Source organism: Dendropsophus ebraccatus, chromosome 3 (genome assembly GCF_027789765.1).
Source record: "Dendropsophus ebraccatus isolate aDenEbr1 chromosome 3, aDenEbr1.pat, whole genome shotgun sequence".
Taxonomy (NCBI): Eukaryota; Metazoa; Chordata; class Amphibia; order Anura; family Hylidae; genus Dendropsophus; species Dendropsophus ebraccatus.
In genome coordinates, this window is record NC_091456.1 from 9,017,489 (window position 1) to 9,032,967 (window position 15,479).

The 15,479-nt window shown below is 47.4% G+C and overlaps 2 protein-coding genes across 3 annotated transcripts in view; one reads left to right on the plus strand and one right to left on the minus strand.

The window, feature by feature from the left end:
• The window catches only part of TCTN1 (tectonic family member 1), a 120,018-nt gene that overhangs the window by 91,885 nt on the left and 12,654 nt on the right, over positions 1 to 15,479 (minus strand). The window lies entirely within an intron of this gene.
• LOC138785179 (uncharacterized) lies at positions 13,538 to 15,161 on the plus strand. Its single transcript, XM_069960807.1, has 5 exons — positions 13,538 to 13,702; positions 13,871 to 13,954; positions 14,063 to 14,143; positions 14,281 to 14,367; positions 14,493 to 15,161. The coding sequence occupies exons 1-5, from the start codon at positions 13,565 to 13,567 to the stop codon at positions 15,129 to 15,131; spliced, it is 1,029 nt and encodes a 342-aa protein (XP_069816908.1). The 5' UTR covers positions 13,538 to 13,564; the 3' UTR covers positions 15,132 to 15,161.

Consider the following 15,479-nt stretch of genomic DNA (forward strand, 5'->3'; position numbering starts at 1 on the left):
GGGGGGCAGTAAGGAAATGTGGCAGAGGAAGGGGGGCAGTAAGGAGAGGGTGTTAGAGGAAGGGGACAGTAAGGAGAGGGTGGCAGAGGAAGAGGGTAGAGGAAGGGGGCAGTAAGGAGAGGGTGGCAGAGGAAGAGGGCTGTAAGGAGAGGGTGGCAGAGGAAGGAGACATTAAGGAGAGGGGGGCAGAAAGGAGAGGGAGAAAGAGGGGGCAAAAGGGAATAAGGAGGCGGCAGCAGCAGCTCGGGGGACACACAGGGGTAACCTTTATCCAGCAGTGGGAAGATCAGTTCCCAAATGATCTTCCCACTAACTCGGAGGATGGGAAGGGGGGGGTCATCTGGGGGCTGAATTCGGGTGTCCCTTCCTTCATACACTGTAAGGGTACGTGTACATTGCGGAATGGAGAAGGATAACCCTTTGTGTATTCCGCAGCTGGCACCCGCCGGTGGACTGATGCTGGCGTGCGTCTCCATCCGTGTCACACTCCATTCTATGCACGGGCGGATTCCGCCCTCTGTCCAAAGAATGAACGTGTTAATTCTTTGGACGGACGACAGAATCCGCCCGTGCATAGGATGGAGTCTATGACACGGGTGGAGACACGCGCCTACATCAGTCCAACGGTGGGTGCCAGCTGCGGAATACACAAAGGGTTATCCTTCGCCATTCCGCAGTGTGCACGTACCCTAAATCTGTAAGTGTACCCTGAGGTACTCTCACAGAGTTTGGAGAATTTCACGCCATACTGTCATCTCTTATTGGGACGGTACTGGCGGAAAAGACGTGTCCAGATACGTCATTGGATGATGAGGATGAGGATGAATGGGGGAAAGAAGGATCCCCCCATTCATCCTCACTGGCTGTTTCGGTGTCGGAGGCAATCACAGCGTATGGGTCCGACGCCGAAAACATTCTGGGGGCCATCTTTATATGGGGATTGGTATATGGGGTATGTAAATGTGTAGTGGTGTAGTGTAAAACTTTATTTTGTGTAGTGTAATAGTGTTTTTTACGTGTTTTTTTAAAATTAAGTATAAAAAAAAACCTACGCCAAGAAAGGAGTTGCTGATAAATGCCGCACTTATGTGCGGTACTTATCAGCAGACAGTGGCGGCAGGATATAGGAAAAAAACACCCTACGCCAAAAAGGAGGAGTTTTTAAAAGGAGGAGAGAAAAAAAAAAAAAAACTTTCTTCAACCATATAGCAACTGATAAGTGTATAATATAAGGACCCGAATTCCAGAACTTGCTGAAGGGAGCCGAGCCGGACCGACGGAAATTGCCGAAGACGCCGACCGAAGAAGAGGACGCGATCGGGACGCCGGGATCAGGTGAGTATGTGCCAATACCTGCTGGGGACACCTCAGCTACCTAGCTGAGGTGTCCCCAGCAGGTATTTAATACTTTTTGGGGACTTATATCGTTGTGATCGGCCAGTCGGTCCCGGCCGGCCGATTACGGCGATCGGGACGTGGCACCTTGGCCACCATTACTTTTAACAGTAATAGCGGTCGGTGCCGTCCCTGGACAGCACCGACCGCCATTGCTTTCCGGGTCACCGATGACCCGGAAAGCTGCAGATCGCCGCTATTGGCTGATCTGAATTGATCAGCCAATAGCGGTGATCGTCAGCACGGGGGGTGTTAACCACCTCCCGTGCCGACAAGCTATGATGGCCTGCTATACATTATAGCAGGCCATCATCCCCGATCGCTGTGTGTGTACATGGAGCGATCGGGGAAACCGCGGTCGTTAAGGGGTTAAAAATTATACAATAGAAGAAAAAAGACATCTACTTAATTTCCATCAGGGGATTCGAACCAGAGAATTAACTGCTGGCAGGTCTCTAGACAGGTGAGTTACCCCTAGACCACAGCTCCACCACATTAGGGAGAAGAGATTCAATTACACACCACCATTACACTCCACCACATTCAGTGTTTCTTTCAGACATAAACTGCCTACAGAGGACTGATCTGCAATCTGACAGCTGAGCGAGCAGAAGGCCGGGCAGCATTGATTATTCATGAAGAGGGAGGAGGATGCATGCCAGAGGGTGGCACCAACAACTGCTCTGTGACTCTTTAGTACAGTAGGAGACATAATATTGTACATAATCAGCTGCATGGAAAATTACCAAAAAGGCACCATGCTCACTGGGGGCTGCCAGCTACAGCACACTGTCAGCACCTTAGATAGGGGCCGGGAGCTGACAGATTCCCTTTAAACGACAGTGACACTTTAAACTCTAGACGACCAAGGACGCACCGATACGCCCTGGAAGTCTGTCCCCAGACGACCCTGGGCATACCAGTACGTCCTGAGCTATGAAGCGCGCTTCATAGCAGGTGGGGGCCGGCTGCAGTGAGCAGCCCGGCCCTTACCGTTAATTACAGGCTGCAGCGATCGCACTGCAGCGTGTCATTAACCCCTTAAACGCCGGCATTTAAGTGTGTCAGGAGCAGTCCCCTGTTACTTACCAATCGGGACCCGCGCAGTCACACCGATCGTTTTTTTTGAATCAGGTAATTTTTTTATTATTAAGAGCCGTACAGTACAATATATGATCATCATAGTCATACAGAAAATTCTCATTGGTACAATGACAAGATGTTGCATACCAGAAGCATTCAGGAAGGTACGGTTCTTAACTTTTTTCTTTTTTGTTCATTAAACGGGAACCATTCATATGTAATCAACAGCACATACCATAAGTAGAAGAAAGAGAAGTTCTTCTGCTAACAGTTTCATGGTCCAATATTAACATAAAAACCACAAAAAGAAAGGTACCATAAACTAAACCTCATGCCATACGTCTCAGACCACGTATTATCTCCTGCCGTCTCCAATTATAATGCTACTAACTACATTCTCATTCAGTCAGGTTACCAGGATAGCTATGGTGTCCCCACCAATGCCTGCATAGGGTTTCTACAGAGTTGCAAGAGGGAGCGTGATGGTAGTCCCGGCGTATCCACCCACTTACCCCAAATGGCTTCAAATTTGCAAGGGCAACCCCGTTTTAGATACACTCCCCTTTCCAGTCGTATCACCATATTCATCTTATTTATATACTCTGTAATAGTGGGGGCCTGAGTTTGGATCCATTTAGCAGCTATCATTTTCCTGGCCTGATATAATAATCGCTGTACCCCTAACACAGTATAGTCATCCAGGTTAAGGTGATCTAATAATCCCAGAATACATTGCTTGGGGTGCACAGCAGTATCCAATCCATACACCTTTTTAATGAGAGCCAGCACTTCTTTCCAAAAGGACTCAAGTTCCCGGCATGTCCAAAACATGTGGAGAACATGGGCTTCATGCTCCCCACATCGTGGGCATCGGGAATCCGTTCTATATCCAATTTTTTGCAGCATCAGAGGGGTACGATACACTCTGTGTATCAAGAGCAATTGAGACATGCGCTGTGGTTCACAAAGAGAGAGCAGAGGTGTTAGCGAAAGCATCTCGGTCCACTGCGCATCATCAATTGGCCCCACCTCTGCCTCCCACTTATCCCTTGCTGCTAAGGGGATTCCCGCATGTCTAGCCGCCAGTAAGGTGTCATACCCCAGAGATATAGTGCCTCTTAGTGTACCCCTGTCTCCAATCTCTACCAACAAGGCATGCGTCCCAATAGTAAGTGGCGTGGCCGCATGCTGTGTCTGCAGAGCGTGACGTAACTGCAAGTACTGATAGAACATAGTATTAGGAAGGAGATATTCCTCCTTTAACTTCTCAAAGGACTCCAGTGCGCCATCTTTCCATACCTGCGACAGGAAACGTATCCCCCTTCTAGCCCACGGGGTGAAGCCCTCCAGCTTAAACACCTCTGGAAGGGCTGGATTACGCCACAGAGGCGTAAAGACTGTATGTCCAGGAATACCCAAAAGTGACTTAACTCTATTCCAAACTCTAGTCATGAGGAGTAATGTGGGGAGCACCTTGTTGCGAATTTTAGTACAATTTGCCTCAATTGCCGCTATGGGCGGGATATGTCCTGTAAGCCCAGATGTCAGTTGTCCCGCTATGCCCACATCGTCCGCCTGCCCCCACCCTTTAAGATGCTGCAACTGTGCTGCCGAAAAATAATAGAATGGGTCTGGAATGGCCAGTCCCCCGCCATCTTTTCCCCGATGTAGAACCTCTAGTTTTATCCTTGCCACCGACTTTTTCCATATAACCTCCCTGAAGATGGAGTTTATCCGCTTAAAGTATTTAGCTGGGATCCAGACTGGAGAATTGTGTAGTACATACAGCAGCTGCGGCATAAGGACCATCTTCAGCAAGTTACTTCTCCCAACCACAGACAAAGGTAATTTAGCCCACGCCTCCGCCTTTGAGGCCAGCTTAGCCATCATAGGTAGCAGGTTATCGGGTATATAATCTTTGAGGCTTGCCGTGACTAGAATGCCCAGGTACTTGAATCTAGAAACTACCTGCAATGGAGCAGAGGATAGTGCGCTGATAGGAAAGGAAGGGGTCAAAGGAAGAACCACTGACTTGTCCCAATTTATTAGGAGACCCGATCTACGACCAAAACTAGTGATTATTTCCATTATGGGGCCTATGGATTGAACCACATCAGCGGAGTACAATAACATATCATCTGCATACAGTGAGATACGTTCTTCCCCATCCTGCTTCGGGATGCCTACTATAGCGTCCGATGTCCTAATAAGAGCCGCAAGCGGCTCTATGGCAATTGCAAAAAGCAGCGGGGACAACGGGCAACCTTGCCTCGTCCCCCGTGCTAATTTAAAACTCTGTGACAGCCTACCATTCGTCCTAATACGCGCCATTGGGCACGAGTATAGGAGCTTCACCCAATTTATAAAGTTCAACCCAAACCCCATGCGTTCCATTACCCGCCACAGATACTCCCACTCGACGCTGTCAAAAGCTTTGGCAGCGTCGAGTGAGATCACGGCAGCATGAGTGCCCGTCGGGGAGTAGATCTGCAAATTCAGATGTAACCTACGCAAATTGTGCGCCGTGGACCTGTTAGGCATGAAGCCAGACTGGTCCGGGTGTATTAAATGAGTAATTACCGTGGCCAATCTATTGGCTAGTACTTTCGCTAATATTTTAACATCTGCTGTTAGTAAAGAAATCGGCCTGTATGATTCCGGGTGTTCTGGGTTTTTCCCTGGCTTGGGCAATACAACTATAATCGCTTCCCTCATGGACGGGGGAAGTTCTCCCTGCTGTAGGGCAGCCTGGAAAGTTTCCAATAAGTGAGGGGCAATATACTCATTATGTCGTTTATAAAACTCCCCCGGCAGGCCATCCACCCCTGGTGCCTTCTCACTGGGTAGGGATTGTATAGCTGCCACTATTTCTTCTAGTGTTAGGGGCTCATCAAGTTGACTACTTAGTTCTGACTTTAATGTTGGCAATGGGACACGGGCTATATAGTTGTCTATATCTTGGTTGGCCCCCTCAGCAAGCCTGGAGGAGTATAGGTCCGCATAATAAGAAGTAAGACAGGTCAGTATGTCCTCATCAGAAGTGTGGGGTGTGCCATCCTGAGTAACCAACCGAGCTATGTGTGAAGTGCCAGTTTGAGCCTTTACCACCATGGCAAGCATATGCCCCGCACTCTCCCCTTCATGAAAATATGTCTGCTTCTGGAATAAGCGCTTATCCTCTGCCACAGAGATCAGGTGTTCCCTCAGCCCCTTTTGCGCCTCCTCCCAGTGCCCCAACATAGTGGTATTGGGCGAGTCGACATACGCTGCCTCAGTTTCAGTTACTCTAGCTTGCATAGCTTTCGTCAGCGCCCTTGTTTTGGCTTTCCGTGCACTAATTCGTTGCACGTAAAAGCCACGCACATATGCTTTCATACAGTCCCAGACCATAATCTGCGTAGCGGTGCCCTGATTAATCCGAAAATATTCTGTAAGTGCTACTTCTAACTCAGCACCCACATCCACCAGATTGAGCCAGAAGGGATTTAATCGCCATAAGTTGCCCCCCCCGATATCCCAAGGATCCCCATTGGAGTTTAACATGCAGGGGCGAATGGTCAGAGATGCTACGGGGCAGATAAGTCACTGAGTGCACCAGAGGGGCCATACTATCGTTACCTATAGCCAGATCAATGCGGGACAGGGATTTATACGACCTGGAATAACACGAGTATTGGCGAGCGTCCGGGTTTCGGAGTCGCCAGAAGTCACTCAGTCCCACTTCCACTAAGGTTTTGGCCAAGGAGGTCATAACAGCTACACCAGCGCCCTGGCCTTGCGAATGCTTATCTAGATCAGCCGACAGGAAGTTATTAAAGTCACCAACAAATAACGTGGGCAGGTCGGGTAGACAGGCAATTATAGTCAAAATCTTCTTAAGGGTGGAGCAATTATACGGGGGCGGGATATACAGCGCCACTAAAATAATGGGTTGGTTATATATGGAACAGTGCAGGCAGACATACCGCCCCTCCCCATCAACAAACGAAGCATGGCAAGTAAACACAACATTCTTATGGACCAGGACAGTCACCCCCCGGGCATGGGTGGAATAGGTGGATTGGTAAATATGCGATGCCCATTTCCGGGAGAGAACTGCCATGGTGTCCCTAGTCAGATGGGTCTCAGACAGACAGAGAATACCAGGAAGAAAATCTTTCAGTACATTAAATACCGCACACCTCTTATTCGCATTTCCCACCCCCCGGACGTTCCACGCTACTATCTGTACCCCATACGCCATTGGTGGGTTTGTGAATATATTTGCATGATGTCAATAAGCCCCTTATGACAGTTAATGTTAGCTAGGATCTTAAGATAGAGCTGGTTATGGCTACAGGAGACAGCAATGTAAGAACCTGAACACACAAAGCTTGGCATGAGAAAGCAACTTAACTGAAACCAAAAAGACATCGCCTCTCCAGCGAGAGACAGTGGGGCACCTAGAAACCCAGTTCGGGTGAGATAACGTCAGAACTATAATCCAACTATACGGAGTAAACTGGAAAAATATGTTTCTGTACAGTACAGCATCCTGCCTAGCTGTAATCAGAACACATTAATGTACGCCTTACACAGCAAACTTATTAGTAATATGATCTGTGTCAGCTCAGCATCAGTAGTTATGGAGGTGTCATAACATTGAGCGTGGTGCATGGAAGCAAGTGATGACAGAAATGAAGGCTTCCGCAGCAGAGCGTCCACTAGTCAAACATAGCTCAGTTCTCTCTAGCCGCTCTTTTAAGACGTTGCTCGTTTTCATCCAGCCAGTCCATGGCCTTCCGTGGGTCTTCAAAGAAATGGACGGAGCCTAGAGCGACAACTCTGAGCTTGGCCGGGTATATCATAGAATAAATCACACTTAGGGCTCTAAGCCTCCGTTTGATATCCATGAACTGCGCTCTCCTTTTTTGCACTTCAATCGAGAAATCTGGAAAAATTGATATGCGGGACCCATGTATAGTCAGATCTGAATGATCCCTCGCAGCACGCAATATGGAATCTCTATCTTTAAAATGCAGGATTCTCATCAGCAGAGGTCTAGGAGGGCCCCCCGGTGGTGGTTCTCGGAATGGCACTCTATGAGCACGTTCTATGGCAAATAATGGTGATAAGACATTTTCAGGGAACTTTTCTTTTATCCATTTCTCACAAAAGTCAACCGGGCTCCTCCCTTCTGCCTTTTCGGGAACGCCAATAAATCTCAGGTTATTCCTACGCATCCGATTTTCTAAATCATCAGATTTGGAGATGAGCAGGGATACATTATGGGCAATTCGCTTCATGTCCCTTGTCATGGGGGGCAGTTGGTCCTCTATATCACTGACCCTAGTCTCCACCACAGTGATCCTTTCATTAGATTTGCGCAGATCTTGCCTGATAAGGGAGACTTCCTCCCTGATAGTCCCCATACTGCTGCTCAGAGCCAGGACTGCTGTATAAACGTCTTTGAGAGTGGGTTCAGTAACTGCAGCAGCAGCAGGTGGTATGGCCACCTCAGAACTCACAGTCAGTAGGGAGCTGGGGGATGGTGCCTCTTCCCGACCGCCCGCTGCCGCAGGCCAGGCAGGGACCGTATGCTCTGTGTCCCCCTCTATATCTGGCTCCGCTGCGGGCCGCTCACTCACCCCGTCCTCAGCGCCGCGGACGTATCTCTCCAGGCGCGCCACAACCTCCTTCATCTTCTCCCCTCCGGCGGCGCCATTTTGTTTATGCGGCGTCTCCGTCCCGGTTTCTTTTCCGCTCCTGGTGCGGGTGGATTTCGTATGCACCATCTCTGGCAGCGGTCTGTATCGTTGCTGGGATGTTTCCCCACCGGTCTCACCCCAAAATGAGGTGAATAGCGGGCTGCAGGCAGGATAAATGGCCGGATACTAGGCAGGAGCTCCTGAGCGTGCGACTGCTCACATCCCTGGTCAGGCCACGCCCCCACACCGATCGTTTTAACGGACCACCGGAGGTCTCTCACCTTCCTCCTTGTGGTCCGATCGGCATAGCAATGATCAGTGTGCCCCAAGGGGACTTAAAATGTGTTTGTTTTTTGTTTTTTTATCAATTTCACTGCACAAATAATTTTTTGCTGGTTTCACAGCATGGTTTATAGAAAAATTAAGTCTGCAATTGTAAATTGTACAATTGCTGACGCAAAAAATAAGGGCTCATTTGGGTCTATAGGTAAAAAAAATGGAAGCGCTATGGCCTTTTAAACACGAGAAGGAAAAACGAAAATTAGCCTGGTCCTGAAGGGGTTAAAAGGTGTTATCCCAAATATTATTTCTATATTTAAAAGAGCTCATCTGCTAGTGCCATTACGGCCAGCCACCAACTAACATATGAACATAGGTAATAGGGGGAAGCAACATCAGAATGGCCCCGGCGGGGAATCAATCTAATATACAGTAATACCTCGGTTTTCGAACACTTTGGAACTCTAACTGCTTGGTATTCGAACAAAAATTTACCCAGTAGTAGTGTTTGGAATTCGAACTTTGCTCGGTTTTCAAACGTTTTTCGAAAGTTTTTGCAAGCGTGGATGGTGGGTTGTACCTGGCGAGTTAAGCAGTGGTGAGGCTTCACATACAGTACAGTGCTGTATAAGACTGCTGGAGTGCATATACAGTGTGGTAGTAGTACAGGCAGTGCACCACCATCTCCCATACATTACAGTGCTTGGATGGGGGGGGGACGCTATACAGTAAAGGATGGGTGAGGAGTTGGTGACTACTGTACTATAATTGCTGGTTCTGATGAACATTTCTTATGTTTAATGTCCTGTACAGTATAGTGCTGTTCTGTATTGTACTGTAGTGATTATACGGAGCACTTATCAGTGTAATAAATGAGTATTGTAGGTAATTATTGGTGGCTGCTGGAACCAATTAATCACATTTACATTATTTCCTATGGGAAGACACTGCTCGGTTTTCGAACTGCTTGTTTCTCAAACTGCCTTCCGGAACCAATTAAGTTCGAGAACCGAGGTACCACTGTATGTGTGTGTGTATATATATTATACTGTGTATATATATATATATATATATATATATATATATATATATATATATATATAAATACACATACACACACAGTGGTACCTTGATTTAAGAGTAACTTGGTTTAAGAGCGTTTTGGTTTAAGAGCTCACAGGTTTTCAAAATTGTAACTTGGTTTAAGAGCATTGCTTTGGTTTAAGAGCTCCCTGTACTGGGTGGGAGGGGGAGTGGAGGAGGGGCATGGTCTGCATAGCGGGGTCTACAGCCCTGTACTCCGACCCAGGAAGTCTCCCTCACCTTCCAAATCATAGCAGATCCACTTCAGGCTAGGGCTTACATCAGGGGACAGGACTGTTGAGGTAATCTCTTCATAGCTGTAATCTCTCTCCCCGGACAGAGAGTGCTGCATGTATGTGCCCACATCTGCCCTGCTCATTCCTTCATGCTCCCTGCAGTCTCTTTCAGTCCTGATTGGTCCATGCTGAACACACGCCCCTTCCCCATTGCTGTCATGTGACCACACAGACCTCTGACAGCAGTCCTGCTTCTCTATTCTAGCCTGTTGTACTACGCTCCTGGAATATGGGGATCTGCAGCTCCATCCTGTATCTACAACCAGTGGCCCCCACGCCCCGCTCTTGTGCTCAAGACCGCTGGATAGGGCCGCTGCCCCGCTCGCTGCTGCCATCTGAACTGTAACTATGAGCACTCGTAATGAGCGCTCATAGTTACATGCAGCAGCACTGACAGGGCGGGAGACATAGGCCCCCTTCCTGTCAGTCACTCTTGTGGCCGCAGGAAGGGTTTTCCCTGTGGTCACAAGTGGCAGCTTTGTCCTTGTGGTGCCGACGCTCCAGTGACATCACTGGAGCATCGGCGCCAGGACAAGGGGAGTGCGGCCTCTTGTGATCGCAGGGAAAACCCTTCCTGCGGCCACAAGAGTAAAGAGAAGAGGAGTCCGGACCCAGGTGAGTATTTGTTTGTAAGTGTTTGTTTTATTGTGTTATATACTATATGGGAGGGGGAGCACACAGGGGTCTGTTTAACTGGGCTAGCGCACATCGGGGGTCTATATAAATGGGGGGGAACACAGAGGGGGGCTATATAACAGGGGGAGCACACGGGGGGCTATAGACTACTGGGGCTTCACAGAGGGGTCTATATACTACTGGGGCAGCACACAGGGGGTCTATATACTACTTGGGGCAGCAGAATGGAGTCTACATACAACTTGGAGAGCACACAGGAGGTCTATATCCAAGTGGGGGAGCACACAGGGGGGCTATATACTACTGGGGGAGCACACAGGGGTCTATATACTACTGGTGGGGCACACAGGGGGTCTATATACTACTGGGGGAACATACAGGGGGTCTATATACTACTTGTGAGGCACACAGGTGGTCTATATATATATATATATATATATATATATATATATATGCCCGAGCCTCCCCCATACTCTGGAACTCGCTACCCCGACACATCCGTCTCTCATCCCCCATCAAGTCCTTCAAAAGTAACCTGAAAACCCACCACTTCAAACTAGGCTACAACATACAATAACTCTGCATCACACTTGTATGGCTGCGTTTTACCTCCTGTTTCTCTCCCTATACCCTATAGATTATAAGCCCTCACGGGCAGGGTCCTCTTCCCCCATGTACCAGTCTGTCTTTTGCCTTCATGTAATGTTTTCTGATCTTGTTTTGTTCCTGCCTGTTGCCTATCTATTGTATAGAGCTTTGGAATTAAGGGCGCTTTATAAATAAATAATAAATATTATTAATAATAATAATAATAATAATAATAATAATAATAATAATATTATTATTATATATAACTGGGGGAGCACACAGGGGTCTGTATACTACTGGGGCAGCACACAAGGGGTCTATATAATACTGGTGGGGCACACAGGGGGTCTATATACTACTGGGGGAACCACACAGGGGGTTTATATACTACTGGAGGAGCACACAGGGGTCTATATCCAAGTTGGGGAGCACACAGGAGGTCTATATCGAAGTGGGGGAGCACACAGGGGGGCTAAATACCCCTGAGGGAGCACACAGGGGGCCTATATACTTGTGGGGGAGCACACAGGGGGCCTATATACTAGTGGGAGAGCACACAGGGGGTATATACAACTGGGGGCAGCACACAAGGGGTCTATATACAACTGGGGCAGCACACAGGAGATCTATATACTTCTGGGGGAACACACGGGGGGCTATATATAACTGGGGGAACACACAGGGGTCTATATACTACTGGGGGAAGCAAACAAGAGGTATATACTACTGGGGTCAGGACACAAGGGGTATATACTATTGGGGGCAGCACACAAGGAGTATATATTACTGGCGGTAGCGCACAAGGGGTATATACTACTGGGGGCAACACACAGCGGTCTATTGTTTTGGAACGTGTGTTGAGGGGGGGGGGGGGCCCAGACATAACTTCGCTTGGGGCCCCAGAAATGCCAAGACCTCCCCTGTCTACAAACAGCTGCTGTGTTATCAGGGTTATACATTACTATACATTTTACACCACATGCTGATTGCTATACTGTACAGTAACTTATAATATCACAGATTCAGCTGTTTCTAAATGTTTGTTTTATTAGTTTTAGGTGTTATTCAGAAAAAAAAATCTATTTTTGGGGTGTGGAACCAATTGTCTGCATTTCAATGATTTCTTATGGGAAAATTTGCTTTGGTTTAAGAGTGGATTTGGATTACAAGTGCAGTGCAGGAACGAATGATGCTCTTAATCCAAGGCACCACTGTACATATTATACAAATATTTATATATACACACATACAGTGGCACTGGTGGTGGAGGATCAATCTTATATATCTTATATATCAACCAGTGTAGAATGGGCGGTGGGTGGTTAAATGACTGTCGCCCATAATATCGCGGGTGGCAGTCATTAGCAGTGGGAGCCGCTCCATATGCAGCAGACTCTTGCTGTATATGGAGCGGCTCGGGAGGGGTTAATGCCGCTGTCAGTTGTGACGGCGGCATCTACACTGTACAAAAGCTGGATTGGGAATTGCTAGGTGCCAGCTATTTGAACTTGGCACCGCCGGAAGTGGACAGTGTGAGGGTAAAGGAAGTGACACTAGGGGGTAGAGGGCGCCACATAGAGAACACTGCCAATCCTCAGCTAGCCGCCAGCCATGTTCTCTGTGCTATACCTTATGTTAAGCTGCACTATTATGCAGCTTAACATAAAGTATCAATACCAGGAAATCCTGGTACCGAACCATTTTTCTGCACAGAATATCGATAGTAGTATCGATATGTCGGTGCATCGTGCATCACTATTATTATATATTATATTTTTATTCATTTTATTCTTTACATCTGGAATTCCATTAGGTGACGCTACTGGTGATGAATATTTGCCATAAAAATTGGTAAAATATTGAGACGGCCCTGGGATCTATTCAGTGATCAGTTCCCCGTCCTACCGGCTGCTGCATTGACGACAATAGCCGCCATTACATCAGAGGTGGAGCTGTCCGTCTCACCTGCTCCTCCTGTCAGCGCAGTCACCCGGCCGTCTATTGGTGGGTCAGGAGTCTGATGGCTCCATCCATCACTGGAGGAATCTCACAGAACAACGGCCGGGGGACAAACCATTAGGGGAGATTTATCAAACATGGTGTGAAGTGAAACTGGCTCAGTTGTCCCTAGCAACCAATCAGATTCCACCTTTCATTTTTCAAAGAGTCTGTGAGGAATGGAAGGTGGAATCTGATTGGTTGCCGGGGGCGACTGAGCCAGTTTCACTTTACACCATGGTTGATAAATCTCTCCCATTGTATTTACATATTGGGAACAACTGATATTGTTACCATAGCAACATAGACAATCCCTATATGGGTCACATGTCAATAACATGTGATACAGTATAGATGCTGCTTGTGGTGATGATGATGTCATAATGTCCTAGTGATGTCACATGGGCTTCGGAACGTTTCCATGTGACCACCGGCAGGTATATAAGGGGCCTCCGGCCACCTATAGCTTGTCTCTGCTTTGCCATTCCTGGTGATAGGAGACACCCCTCATTGGCAACAATGAGGTTGATCTTTCTTCTCGTTTTTATGGATCTGATCCACCCGACAAAGTGCAGCTTAACGCTTTTTAAGGACGTCTCATCTTGGATCCTGTCCTATGAGAGTCCTATGGAAACACCACCACCTACTATGTATGAGGTAAGTGTCCAAGTACGATCCATGAAATACAGGATGATGGATATTACTGTTATTGCTGATGTTATTGTTATTCCTATTCTCTTCTATGATTCGGCCATAATTATTCCTTGTATTTATTATTAGTTTGTTGTATTTGATATCAGACTATTATTATTTCTTGTCTTTTAGGACGTCTCGTCGTGGATTTATAACATCCTGTCCCATGGCCGTCCTGTAGAGGAACCACCACCACCACCTCCCACTATGGTTGAGGTAAGTCCTTGAAAAACATCATCATCATCCACCATTAATGATAAAAAGAAGCCATAACTATTCCCTGTATGTATCAGATGTTATTATATTATTATTTTTGTCTTTCAGGAATTCTTATACTGGATAAGTAACATCCTGTCCGTTCCTAATCCACCTGCTCATAGACGGACCCGGGAGCGCTGTATTGGAGTAAGTGGAGCTCATACTGTATATACAATGTGTACATGTAATGTTAGATGCCTCTGGTTCCCTTTATAATACTTTCTATGTAATTTATTATATTATCTTTGGACCCTTGTACTAATTTTTATTTTTGCATCTTACAGAATAACCCATCAGAATCCACTGGCCCCCGAGAGAAGCCGTCTATTATACAGATAATATATACATGGATATCAGCTAAAGTGTTTGGGGTAAGTGACGCCATCTTGTTTTATAGGAAGCGATCTGCAGTCAGACATGACCCCCTCCTGTTCTGACAATGGAAGCTGGGACTGCTCTCATGGCTTCATACTGACTCTGTTCCTTTCTATTACAGGAGCCCCCACCACCCGCGGTCCCAATAGGCTGTATGGTGACCCTACAAGACCGGGTTATCAGCGGCGCTATATTTGGACTGGTGATATCTCCAATCTGCGCACTAGTGCTCCTGGCTGCATGGCTGGCACATGAGGAAAAACTATCATCAGAACCTGCAAATTCCTCAGATGCGGATAACCTGCAACCAGACTTGGAAACTGTGCCAGACCCTGAAAGAGCAGCCGATGTCCCAGAACCATCGCCGCTGCCTGAAACAGCCGAAGATGTAAATGTGCCTGAGGCAGCAACATCAGGAGAACCGGAACAATCACGGCCAAAGAAGTCTGCACTCAAGGCACCATCTCGCAGGGGCACCAAGAAATCACTGAAACATGCGAGCTTCAATAAGGAGGTGCATATCCGATTTATACCTCCGAACCACCGAAACGAAAAGGCGCGAATCTCTACCAAACATCGAGAAAGAGAGTTCGTCTTAGACCCCCCATCTGTCCATGACCTAGAACTCCTGGAGGACTGTGTGACAGAATTACGGCAACAAAGACATCCAGCCAACCTGTCACACGGCCGCCGCATCTCCAGACGCTTTGTGCAGTTTCTGCGCTTTTTCTGGCGCTGTGCAGAACAAGGAGAAATCTAATATGGCAGAAGAGTGTCATCAAATTTAACATATTAATAAAAAAAAAAAATTAAATCCTAAGATGTGTCAGTGTGTGATTTAAAGGGCTGTAAAGGGGAAAGTAAATCCCCTATTACACGGGGTGATATTGAGGAGCAAACAAGCACTGCCAGCACTCGTTTGCTTCACGTTCCCCGCCCTCTGACGGCGCTATTACACGCATCGGCAGCGAGTGGGTAAGAGCCGGGGGGGGGGGGGGTTAAGAGCCGGGGGGCTGCCCGGGTGATCGCAAGATTGTCCGGGTAGCTTATAGAGGATAGCAGCAGAGTCCGTCTATTAAAGATTAATAATTTAATTTCTCTTATTTAT